This window comes from Phocoena phocoena, chromosome 6, assembly GCF_963924675.1.
Source record: "Phocoena phocoena chromosome 6, mPhoPho1.1, whole genome shotgun sequence".
NCBI classification, from domain to species: domain Eukaryota; kingdom Metazoa; phylum Chordata; class Mammalia; order Artiodactyla; family Phocoenidae; genus Phocoena; species Phocoena phocoena.
In genome coordinates this window covers 7,256,805-7,270,064 of record NC_089224.1, presented here as the reverse complement: position 1 = coordinate 7,270,064, position 13,260 = coordinate 7,256,805, and the positions used below count along the sequence as shown (strand labels likewise).

General features: G+C 35.3%; 1 protein-coding gene across 1 annotated transcript; it reads right to left on the bottom strand.

The window, feature by feature from the left end:
* Positions 1 to 266: 266 nt before the first annotated feature.
* Positions 267 to 12,757, bottom strand: CEP44 (centrosomal protein 44). Its single transcript, XM_065879652.1, has 10 exons — positions 12,669 to 12,757; positions 9,935 to 10,082; positions 8,587 to 8,733; positions 8,083 to 8,205; positions 5,871 to 6,032; positions 4,488 to 4,694; positions 3,925 to 4,000; positions 1,375 to 1,499; positions 1,091 to 1,128; positions 267 to 309 (listed from the first exon to the last, which is right to left on the bottom strand). Exons 1-10 carry the CDS (start codon positions 12,755 to 12,757, stop codon positions 267 to 269), a joined length of 1,158 nt encoding a protein of 385 aa, XP_065735724.1.
* Positions 12,758 to 13,260: the final 503 nt, after the last annotated feature.

The window sequence follows — 13,260 nt, the reverse complement described above, 5'->3', positions numbered from 1 at the left end:
TCAACACAAAAATACAGTGCTGGAATGACTTCACGCTGTAAAAGAAATGTACTGGCACCTAAGCTTTCCTAAGAATAGTAAAACTGTAAAGCGGTATAAGCACAGCACAAAAATATTTAAGTATTTATTCAACATTGAATGAAAAAGCTAATATACCAAATGGAATTCAAATTCTCATAAAAATACTACAGTATATTAAAACTGTATAGAGAACTGTATGTACAGGAGCCAAAGTCCTAGAGAGGTTCATGCAGAAAATTCTATAATTAGTGATTTGGACATTTCAGTAACTCTGCAGTTTCTTCAAACCTGGAATATAATACATAAATAATACATTAAGTAAATAACAAATTCATAGTGAGGCATAGGAACTAGGTTGCTGCAGTTATGCTTTTGAGCCTTAAATAAATTTCAGTGATTATTTATAGGTAGTTACTGTTAATAAGTATACTATGGCCAGAAGGGGAGGAAAAACAACTGGAGTCAATTATGTGTCTTTAATTCTTGAAGCATAAGTTATTTCGGCGCATCTCAATTTCCAAAAAAAAAAAATATATATATAGTTTTTTAAAGTAGTAGGCTACATGATAATCTTACACAATCTCATTTCATATTTTCTTTCAACTGTTCTTTAAAAAAAATCATGTAATTTCATATTTGTACTAGATAAAAGTATCACATTTAGTACTACCATACCAACAATTTTCTGAAAAGGACTAGCAATACTTTCACAATACTTAAAATGTCTCCAAACCATCCATCTACATACACAATTTAATATTTTGATAAAGTAGTTATCAAAAATAGATAACTTCTTGATTATCAACCAAAAACATCACTGCACTCTTTAACCTCCAATTAATTCCATTAACAATGTTTTACATCACTTGTTGGAAACAAAAACAGTGACTTATCTCACAAACGCATAACTGGAGGTGGATTTATTATCCACTGGAGTATTGAAGGAAATTCCACACCTGATTGAGAGACCTTCAAGGTTTGAAACACACATGCACATTCTTTATATATCGTAATCCAACACAATTCCCTATAGAGAAATGAATTTCTGTTGCCCCTTTCTGTTACTTACATTTTTTTCATCCTTTCCATTTTCTGGATTGTTGTTTCCTTTAATTTAAAAGCAACAAATTTAGGCCATTTCTCAAAGTAAACCATAATCAAAGATGGACCGTGAACACATAAAACACAGTCTAAAACATTGCATTAAGTACCGTTTATTTATCACAAAGAATTTTTATGAGATTAAGATTTACAGTTTCACTATTTTTCTTGCCCATGGCTGCTGTAACTAAATCTAATGCTTGCTTGCTCTCCTGACCTTACAGAGGAAATCACCTAAGTAGTTCTTCTTACCTCAGAAATCTCTTTCAAACCACAGTAATTAATAGTTGAGGTTCTGGGAGTTGAATCGGATGATACCATACTATAACCAGAGGACAAAGGAATATTTGCTTGCCTTTCCTCTTTGCTTTTTCTATCTGTGGAGAAATTAATTTTTAGGTTACCTTTTCCTTTCATAGTAGAGTCAAATATCTAAAATTTTATGTATAGAGGGAAGAAACATAAACCTCTCAATATAAAGTGCCTACTGGTATAGGTCTAGATGAGTTTTTAATATTCTTTTAGGATAATGACCTGCGTATGGAGATCTGGATGTTAAAAACTGGTCAATAAAGATCACAAAAAGTAACATTATCTTTATCATGATAGCAATCAATTGAATATGCAGGTTAATGTATTTTTAAATAAGCTACTGATCCGTGTATATTCTTTTCTTAAAATGGTGGCAACTATTACTAAAACTGACTATATGTACTTCCTAAAAATCAGGAAACATTCTACCCTAAGTTGATATGTATGGGAAAAAATTGCTTAAAATTCAGGTTCACAGATTTATTACTCTAAAGAACTGAACAACTTTCCATTTCCAGTATCTGGATATTATTCAACAAAATGATGGCAAGTCTTTCCTACCATCAAATTGGATATAGAACATCAGAGATAAGTTCCTGTCCAACCAATCTCATAAGCCCTATGTTTTTAGTCATGGTACATTTGGCTGCAAAAACAAGGCCAAAAAAAAAAAAGAAATCAGGTACCCATTTAAACTGGTTTACATAGTTTAACCGTAAGCCTACACAGACAACCTCAATCAGGGAACAAAGTGTTAGCACATGAGGACTCTGGTCTCTCATGGAGCCACAGTCTCTCCTGTCTCCTTCTCTTGGCTGTTTGCTCCATTCCTCTACTTACTAATGGGCATGAACTTCACCAAAAGCATTCCCAACTTAACATGATCCTCAGATCAGACTGGTGAACTGTCGCTCTCAACATCAAAAGGAATTCAAACCCTCTGCTTCCAGGTAGCATGGAGAGGTAAGGTGTAATGTGTCAGGCTTCATAAATTTGACTCAACTGATCAGGGTCAGATTATACATTTTTTGAGACTAGGTATTCAAATCATTCATAATCTATGGTCTATCTGCTCATCACTCTTAAGTCCTAGCATAGGACTAATGTGTTAAAAGTATGTTCTGTAACCTGTTATTTAAAAAGTACTAAGCCCAAACAGGTGAAATCGAACTTGGAAAAGGCAATGTTTTGCAAATAGCAGACTTCAGCATTCTTTCAATGCATAAAAACTTGATTTCTACCATATACAGATAGATACTGGTGACAGAAGCACAGACGTTATATTAGACAGACCGTAAGATAAAGTTCTTGCTCTCAAGGATCTTAGAGTTGAGCTTTGAAATTTGTTGAGTAATGAATGAAGGATAAATGGAAAAAAGTCAACTTCTACCAAATCTGAAATTTGTAGTCTATAATAAATCTACTGCCAGAAGCAGCATCTCAAATAATTTTATTTAATGCATCTCAAATAATTTTATTTAATAACCTAATTATTGAACTTGTTTTCTGTGCAATGAAACTGGCACGTGCACTGAATATGTAGTGTTGAAGAGAAAACATCAAAGCTAGTTTGCCTCTTTTCAAACACGTCCCATCATTCAACAGCTGTATGGCCTTTGGCAGTTATTTAATCTCTCTTCCTCTGTAAAATATGGGTTATAATAGCACTTATCTTGCTTTGAGAATTAAATGTTTTACTATCGCAGTTGGAACAGTGCAGGCCTGTAGTTACCACTACAATGTGTTGTTGTTAAATTGTTATACACATAGTAGCTGAAAGACTTAACGAGGTTAAACACCCACAGATTTAAAAAGTTAGCTTCATTATGAATTCTCAACTGGACAAAATATCTCTTCTGCAAATATGATTTAATTACAAACACGACAAAATTTAGACCTTTGTCTTTTCAAAAAGTGTAAGAATCGAAAAAATTAAAGCTTTAACTGAAAAGCCGCTCAGAAATCTTATCCCTGCTGCTCCGTCACGATGACAATGTCAGTAGCCTAGTGAGGTTAAGTGACACGGAGAAGATTTGTCCTAATTTTAGGTCCTTCTCATTTTATCACCATCAGTGAACTGCTGAAATGCAAGAGGTCTGTAACACTTTACAGGTTACTGACAAATGTGTTTTTTTTCTCTTACATATATTATTTACATATGCAAAAGCTACTACTTAAGTTTAAATTAGAAACTTTGGAGGTCCATTTATTATTCTAAAGCACTTTGCAATTAAAAGAGTAAAACATCTCTAAAAGTTTGCAATTTTGTACACTGGAATTTATGCAACTACTACATGTAAGACATGTAAGTTGGCTTTTCTAGCAATCCTTGACTTATAGTCTGTAAGTTTGATATTTTCTTTGTTCTTAGGAGCTTTGCAATTTCTAAAAAAATAAGGTTTGAGGATAATTAAAATGACCAAATACTATAAAAACATTTTTGTGAAAACTCCTTACCATATCACCAATTCCAGTACGCCAAGAACTTACCCGGATTGAGATTATCCATGTCGCTACTAGAAGCACAGTCTTCACTCATCTCATTAAACTCTATATATTCATCATTCTGGAATGATATGGTTTAGTATTTAGAATAAAATAAAAAGATATGTTCTCATTTTTATGCTCTTACTGCTAAGCATAAAATATATAGATGACATAATAAATACTTACTTTTGATTATTTTATTTACAAGCAAAACATAAAATTCCTACTTATAAAAAATGATCTCTTAAATGTGGAAGGAGAGAGAAAACTTGAATCTACTAACTTTCTAGGAAGGAGAGACAGACTAGGACCAGAAATGACATAACTGTCTCTAAAAGCTCAGCTCACAAGTTTGTCAGATCATCTTATTTGATGAAGAGAAAAGCAATAGTCACAACAACCATCACCAAACAGGGTGTTCCTAAACAGGCCTTCATCCCAACTGAACACTTCCCATTACCTAAGTATTCTCTTATTTAACATTCCAAATAAGAGAATAATAATGAACAAAGGAATTACTTTATTGTATCTTGAGATATTCTATAAATGTAAAGGAAAGAAAATACCTTTTTAGATAAAAGCATTTCTGTTTCAAGAAGAGTGACACGACTTAGAAGATCAGCCCAGGTTTTTTCATTCACCATCACTTTCCCTTTCATTTTTTCTTCCAAAGATTCTAATCTACTTTCTATGCAAGTCAGTTTCTTCAGCTTTTCTTGGCATTCAGCAAGCATAGTCTGTAGTGCAATAATCTCAGGATTGACTTCTGTATCCTAAAATGATCAGAAAGATTAAAAATATTACACAGATTAAAATACCTGTAATTCAGTGTATTCCCATTTCCACGTGTTGTTTCAATAGTTACAGCAGGCAGGACAGCATGAGAGTTAAGAGCGCTACTTCTGGAGCAGGCACCTTGGACACTTAAACTAGCTCATGCGAGATGCCCGATGCCTCAATTTCCTTATCATGACAAGAGTGCCAACTTCATTTGGGTCTTGTAAGATTAAATGGATTAATTTGTATAAAGCTCTTAGAACAGTATCAGTTTGTATAATAAAACTATAAGTGACTAGCTTCTTTTAACTAGATCTAGCAGAAAGCTAAGAGGAAATGACCGAGAAATGAGATTGTTCCGTTTGCTATAAACGGGAAGTAAGCCTAATGGTCATCTGGTAGTTTTTTTTTTTGCGGTACGCGGGCCTCTCACTGTTGTGGCCTCTCCCGTTGCGGAGCACGGGCTCCGGACACACAGGCTCAGCGGCCATGGCTCACGGGCCTAGCCGCTCCGCGGCATGTGGGATCCTCCCAGACCGGGGCACGAACCCGTGTCCCCTGCATCGGCAGGCGGACTCTCAACCACTGCGCCACCAGGGAAGCCCCATCTGGTAGTTTTTAAATGCCACTGTATACCAAGATGTACAGAAGTCACAAGACAGAGAAGACGGACAGAAAAAGAAGTTTTAACAGAAGCAGTAGAGACGAGACACTATAATGGGGTCTGTGGCAATAAAGTAATAGCAACGATATTCCGAGAGAAAGAAGGCAAAAGACAGCAAGGGCCCCAAAAGGAAAATGAAAAGGTGGTAATGCACCATTTTTTTCCATTCATCAATATGGGGAAGAGGTGATAAAGAACCTTCACTAAACAAAGTAGTATATCTCTATCTCTCACCAGACTGTCAATTCCTTGAAGTCAAGTCCTATGTCTTATTCATCTTTGCATTACCCATGACATCTCTCCTAGTACCCTAAATATAAGCAGCAAATAATATCTTCTGAATTATATTCAGTAAGACTTATTGATTCTTAAGTAATGGTAACAAAGATAACATGTCACGATCAATAATTTAAAAGGCTAGAAACATTCCAAAGATTAGATGCGGAAATAATCACGTATATCAAAGCAAGAAATATTGGCATCTGTTAAAGAAGTCCCAGATTCTTACTTGCCGCTCACACTTAATTTCAGGAACCTGTAATTCAGGAATCTTTATTTCAGCAGCCTTTAAGTCACAAATATCAAATGCTTCATTAACATCTGTTACTGTATCTTCAGGAATGTTAGGACCATCTTCATTGTACAGGTGCCGGATCACCACAGCTTTCTTCTGCACAGAGAAAAACATGTCAGAGATGCTTCCCTGTTCTCCACAATTATTTTTAAACATACACGTAGTAATTTTTCAAAAGAAACATCCTATCTTCCATTTAAGATTTACAGAAGTTTAAATTACCACATATGCATATACCAAATATTACAAACTTATTATTTTAGGTGTGATGATACAATTGTGGTCATGATTTTTAAAAAGCATTCTTATATTTTACAAAAGTATTGAAATATTTATTCAGTGATGTCTGGGACTTGTTTCAAATGGTTTCAGGTTTGGGAGAAAAGATGTTGGGAAAAGTGGTTACAATTAAGAAGAAACAAGATTAGCAAAGAGTTGACAAATTGCTGAATCACAGAATGGATACTTCTGTACAGGTGTGAAATGTTCCATAAGAAGAAGTTATTTTTAAAAGGTTAACACACTATTCACATGTAGATAATCAAGAACTGGCTTTATGAGTAGGACTCATTACAATTTTTTTTTTGTATTAAACAAAACATAATAACTAAACAAATTAAATAATTTGTTATTTAATTTATTTAAATTAAATTATTATTTAAATAATAATTAAACAAAACATAAAACTGTCAATAACAATTCAAACTAAGGGAAAGTCCTGAGAGTAAAGGCACCAGGTCAAACCGCATTTACGTAGGACTCTTCTGCCTACTTCCTTTTCTACGGGCAATCCACGTATGAACATGAACTCAGCACATGTGACATAGAAGTCACAACTACCACCCCAGAGAAGGCACTGGGGAGGAGACAACTTGCTTCAGTATTGACTCAGTTTTTCATGTAAACAAAGGAATGCACTTACTACTCCAACTTTTCTAAACTGGAATACTTTCAATCACTATTCAAATTTCTGAGAATTAAGAATTTGATGTGATTTACAAAATTCTGATGGATAACAAAGGAAACTTTATCTTACGAAAATTAAAAAGTCTGATGTCTTCAAATTTTTTATCTTTCTTTGTTAGGACAATTTAGATCACCCCTCAGCCCCCATACTGAAATAGAAGATTGAAAAATGCATTCAGTTCTATCAACTCATACTTAGTCCTTACAGTGGACCTAATCCTGTGCTAAGCACAAGGAATATAAAAAAATCAGTGTAAGAAAATCCCTGTTTAGATAAATTCTAGTTGGGAAAGGATACAAGACACTTACATTCCTTTTCATATTGCCCTCATCACCTGGAGCAAAACAGGCATATTTTTTTTAAAAGTTACTGACATAAGAGCCTTTTTCTTACAGTTAAATGTCACTACTTTTTAAAATGGCATAAAGTATAAATATCTTCACAGATTCTGTTTATATAACTCATATTTTGAATTGGGGAAAAATAATTCCCTAGATTTTACTTCAGCCAAAAAATACTCACATTCCTTTATCTAATGACACATCGGTTATTCATCTGGTAGTCTATCTTTCAATCTCAAAGGGCTTGCCCAAGGTGGAAGACAGCTGAAAGTATATTTACCATTATAAAATAATATTTTGGCTTCATTTTCCCTTGGAGATGGAAAAACTATCCCTAAAGGCATTGGACTCATTCAGCTACAGGTGCTTGAAGCAGACAAGGGCAGGGAAGATATCTACCAACAAAGAGAAAATATTCAAAACACTACCCCAAAACCAGATTATAGATTTAAGGAACTATCAATCATTGGATAATTCACAGTCCTGGTATAGAAATATGAATGTACGTAAATCGTGACCTATCACTGTAAGTAAAGGGAGGGTCTTTAGGAAGACTAGATACGTAATTAAGTGCAAATGTTCATGATCGCAAGAGGCAGAATTAAAGATTAGAAATATAAAGAGAAAGGCTGTTCAGTTGTACGTTTCTACCCTCTTCTTATAACTTTAGGAATGTTCCCAGATAATATGTGATATGCACTGTTAAAAATCCTTACACTCTAATGTCTAAGCAGAATGTTTTACCAGATGCTAGTCAGAAAAGTGAACCTTATACGTTGGATTGACTAGGTAGGTAACTCTTAACACTACACGATGCATTCTCTTTGTATTTTCCCACCTTTCCCGAAGTCATAAACCTGCCAGTGACGTCAATGCCCACAGGTTCAGTTGATGTCTTCTCAGCGCTTGAACAAGGTTCTGACTTAGCAGAACTGATTTTTTTTCTTTGTTGTGATGGAGCCTAAAAAAAAGGTATTAAGATGTCATAAATTATGTGGGAAAGCATGATGTATATATTAAATTCCTCTATCACTTAAATTTTCATATGAAATGTGACTGCCAAATAATGCCGAGTCTAATGAGACTACACGTCTCTTGAAAACTACAAAGTGATGGAAATGTATTATGTTTGAACTATTAGTTTAGGACTAGTAGCTCCAAGTCACAAATGTGCAAAAACAAGTCACTAGTATTTAAAGCAAACATCAGGCATTGTAAGGTTACCCAGACCTGTGAATAGTGCAGTAATTGCACTATGCATTAATTTGCTGACTAGGGTATTGACTTTTTAACATTAAAATATAGCAACTTAGCCTAAGTTAAAATCTATTAATAAAATTACCTTCTCAAGACCACTCAACTCCTTGTGCTTTTTCATCACACAATTCAAAATATCACATATAATTTGGATTTTCCATTCTGCAAATCCACTTTGGAGAAACTGCTTTTTCGTCAAGATTGGTTTATAATTAAATTGATCACGAAGAAGCTGTAAAGAGGAAACAGATCAATGAAATAATTGGGAGCAATTTCTTTCAAAAATCCAAAATTATAAATGACCACCTGGTCAGGGATATACTGCCATTTTTGAGAGGCGAGAGGGGAGGATTAAGCCATTATATATAGGGCACTAAAGAAACCTGTAGGGGTGCTGTGAGTCCTGACCAGGTAGGAGAACAGGTAGGAAACAGTTAGCTAGGGATGTACCAGAGGATAGATAGCTGTCCAGAGAGATGAAAAAAGATATAAAAAGTTCAAATATCCTCATAGGTACTAAAAAAAAAAAAAAACTCCTTAGCTCGCTGAACAAGATTACTATAGCAGATATCAGAAAACCACAGTTCTATTTGTTTATAGAAATCATGACTTGATTTTTAGACAAGTTGGTAGGCTACTGAGTTTCGATTTCTCATGTATAAAATGAGAGATACAGATTAAACCAGCAATTTTCAAAACCTGCTCTGTGTGCTCTGTGGACCCTGGGATTTCCTAGAAGTGCCTCTCAGGCTTCCATGGAAGCTTTCTGGGGTGAGAGACAAAGAAAGGGAAGATTAAACAGAGACTATATTTAAAGGCTACCATTTCATCAAACTCTACCTGAAAAAGAAAAAAATCAAGATTTGATTTGATAAATGGGCTTTACTATTTTTTTAAAAAGGTTAAGAAAACCACAGTACGTGAGCAAAAATTAATGATACAAAGTAGGGTTCTGAAAAATCAAACATGAGATTAAGTTCAGGATACATATAGTACAAGTGCAGGTACTAGAGTAGATAATAAGACATGGTTTCAGACCTCAAGGAACACAAGTTGTTCCAACATAAGTTGTAGTCCCTTCTTATAAACAACTAAATTAACTCACAATTTTCTGAACCACAAACTTTACTCACTAAAACCACATTTCTCTCTAACTTCTGCCAGTATACCAAATTTTACTAAAATTTGATATAAAAAAGGCAAATGATAACCAATGACAATTACCAGTCCTCATATTCATTAGAGTATGACACATACAGCAAACTTGAATGGCATCTTGATTATAACAGGGACTGCATTTACAGGAGATAAACGCATCTGAAAATACTCTGTCAACTATGTATGTGGCATATATTTGAGTTATAATAACATTAATCTTAGGAAAACCATTCAATGACTTCTAAAAGAATTATTGTTTCATAAATTCAAAATACCTTGTAGACAGTATCTATGAAGCGTAAGTCATTCTTTGCTATGAGCTCTACATTGGAGTCCACCAGAAGTTCTGCTACATAAGGTGAATATGAGGTAAGGGAATAGCTGATGATGGGCAGAGAGGCTGCTGTGTCTCCCTTTACCAAACTGTTAGGAAAAACAGAAAAAGATTTTTAATAAGCTTAATGCCACGAAGTTGGATAATCAGGGAAATAAAAGAAATGCTGTCAAAAACTCATAATTTAACACAATAGCCATAATAATTAGGTGAGGCACAAGACCCTTTAGATTCCATCCCCTACTCTAAACCAGTATAGGCAAAGTAACTATGAAACAAAAACTCTTTAGTACCAACAGTCTATTTACCACAGTATTTATTGATTTTCCAAAGCTTCGCCTTACTCGATCTAGCCCATTTTCTCCTACTAATAAAGCAAATGTACGGTCTTACAGTACACAAGTAGGCTTTACAGTTTTGCGAACACTTCTCACATTACCTCACTTGCTCTTTATCACAAAGCTGCAGAGGGAAAACATTAGGAATTCTAAGTTACAGATGAGGAAAACAGGGCTGGAAAAGCTATCAACTGTGACCAGGCTGACCAGTTTACTATCTTCCCCTGACATCAGGCCCATTTGGAATCTACCTTATTAGCTTACGCTAATTCCTCCAGCCCAGAAAGGTATCCTACTCTTCTGTTATCTGTCATTCATTCTTTGTGAATCATCAGTCAAATCTCAAGCCTCCCGTGAAGCCATCTTTCTGATCCACAAGGATCTCTCTCAGAACGACTCCCCAGGTGTTCAGGATCTGACACCTGATGCTCTGCCTTGTACTGTTGTCTAACTGTCTCCACACACAGATCTTGTTTCTCAAGAAGTGCCTTCACTGATTCTCTCACAACAAGGCACAGAAAGTATTTGTTCAACTGATGCGATAATGTACTTACTTAGAACATTTGTTTTCCACAAAATTCAAACACATACATAAATCTCCCCATCCCTGCCCAATTTTTTTCAATAAGGCAGAGAACAAATATGATAAGATTATATTTTGTTTTTTTGCAGGACAAACATAAATTGTTTCTCTTTTATGTTCGTGGGTAAAATTATAATTTACCCAATGAGAAAACTGCTCTAGCAACCTTGTCTCTCTGTAAGACACTTCAAAACAGGAACTGAAAAAGTACTTTTTTAGAGCAAAATGTGTCCATTTTATCCACATTATGAATAGAAAACAGCCAGGTCTGCATTTAATACCTCTTAAGTTAAACAGTCTCAAAAATCTTGGTTACCTAGTTTCTAAGGACTTAGACTAGAAACAGTAAGAGAAACAGACATTATAAATTGACAGGCCAACACGAAAAACAGCAGATGTCAGGAAAAAATTTTAAAATGGCAAAAAGTATACAGAATCAAAATACGCGGAGTGTGTATCTGTACGTGTACGTGTGCATGTCGGATCGGGGAGCGCAACCTGAAGCAGCAGCAAGTAGCACTACCCGTCTCAATAAACCCTGCAGACATTACTGTCTTATAAGATAATCTAAACTTGTTCTTAATGATACTCTTGGGTCAATAAGAAAATCAAATGTTTGAGTGCTGTATTCAGAAGACAGGAGAATCATCAGTATATTTTAGAATTATTCCTAACCAAAATGTCTGTTAAAATGTTAATACTTAAAGTGGGAAGAAGAAAACTTGGCTACTCAAACTGACTCAGCCCCTGCCAGTCTGGATAGTAGAGATTTCCCTGTTTTGAGGAACCAGTATATGACTGGTACACACTGTGGGAGCAGACTAGGGAATGCCTTCTGCTCCTCACATACGATGCTCGTAATAACAGTCATCAGAGCTAAACCTTCCTTAGTCTCCTCAGTATCCATTCACTTGCAGCCTTCTCTTGGTTAGCTTTCCCTAGTTTACAAGACTATCTAGGATTCTACTGGGTTAAACCAACCCAGTTTCCCTCACTTCTTGAACATATGCCTAATCTGGACTTGTCCCTCGACACGGTCATTGAATAAATGTCTAATTAGCTTCTAAGATGTGCCAGGCAGTTCTAGATGTGGGGGGCTGCAGTGAACTAAACAAAAAGCCCCAGATGTCAGGCTGCATTCTAGTGGGGGGGAAACATTTAACCAGTCAGCCATCCCAGGGAGGAAGAAAAAGAGGTATTAAACGATAAGAGGATGATGGGAGTACCGTATTAGGTTGGCAGAATTAGAGAAGAAATGTACCTTGTGGCATTCTACAAAGGCGAGTAAGTCACACTTGGAAAGTGGAAACTAAAGCAAAAGGTTTAAGTGAGATAGCTTAATAACAATCTTCAAACATGGTATAAATTGTCATAAGAAATCTATTAACTAGACTCTCCCGGATCAAAAAGGAATACCACCCAACTCAGTGTGCAAGGGTGGTAAATTACAGAACTAATGAAATCCATTACACTTCCGTGAGATTAAACGTTGTATAGAGACCACACCTGATTCTAACAATATTGTGCTCCTACTTCTAAAAGTTGTTTTAAATCTCCTGAGTTGGAATTTGTCATTAATTCCTACTTAGAAACAAACTCCTGACTGCTTTCTAAAAGTCTCTTAGTCATTTCAAGGAAAAAATGTAAAGGACCCAGATAAAATCCAGATTTTTATTTAGATACTCCCCTCATGTCAAGCATTACCTCACATCATTACTGAAAATAATACAAAGACGTTTGATATTGTAGCTCACCCTACACAATCCACCTCTCTAGGATAATTCAGCGAGCGAAGCACTTGTTCTAGGTTCCGTAAGCTTCTTTTTAAGTCACCTGTTGCCATTATTTAACATTCGATTCAGCTCCAGCTTTGGAAATTATCTAAATTTTCACCTAAAAAAAAAAAATCCATGAAACACTGCTCAACTCTTTGTATCTTTGAAGCTTCTCTAATCTCTTTTGTTCAATCTCGTACACACTTACCATATTTATCTCAGCTATTTCTCCCCTAATTCATCTTCCCTACTGGTGTAGTAACGTCTTGTACCTTCCATATACTCCTGAATGTCAGGTGCACTTTTCCCCCCTCAATATTTTTTCACTAAAAAAATAAGTTTGCCTTATGTTCATCTTCTAACAGTGTGTCTGATATCATATGACACTCTCCCAAATACTTAATGGTACAACAAAGTACAATTTGGGAAGACACATCACCCTAAAATAATCTCCATCAATGAGTATTGTGGATGCTTATAAAGGGTACGTAATAAAAATCAGTAAGAAATGGAGACAAAGAAATTTAGCACAGATTTGGTCAGTATTCCCAGGGTTCTGAACTTACATAGT

Coding starts and splice junctions, on each gene's coding strand:
- CEP44 (XM_065879652.1), bottom strand. CDS start 12,757: ATGGCAACAGGTGACTTAAAAAGAAGCTTACGGAACCTAGAACAAGTG. Junction 10,083..12,668: donor AGAGAGGTGGATTGTGTAGG/GTGAGCTACAAT, acceptor TTTTCCTAACAG/TTTGGTAAAGGGAGACACAG. Junction 310..1,090: donor ATGGAAAGGATGAAAAAAAT/GTAAGTAACAGA, acceptor ATTATATTCCAG/GTTTGAAGAAACTGCAGAGT.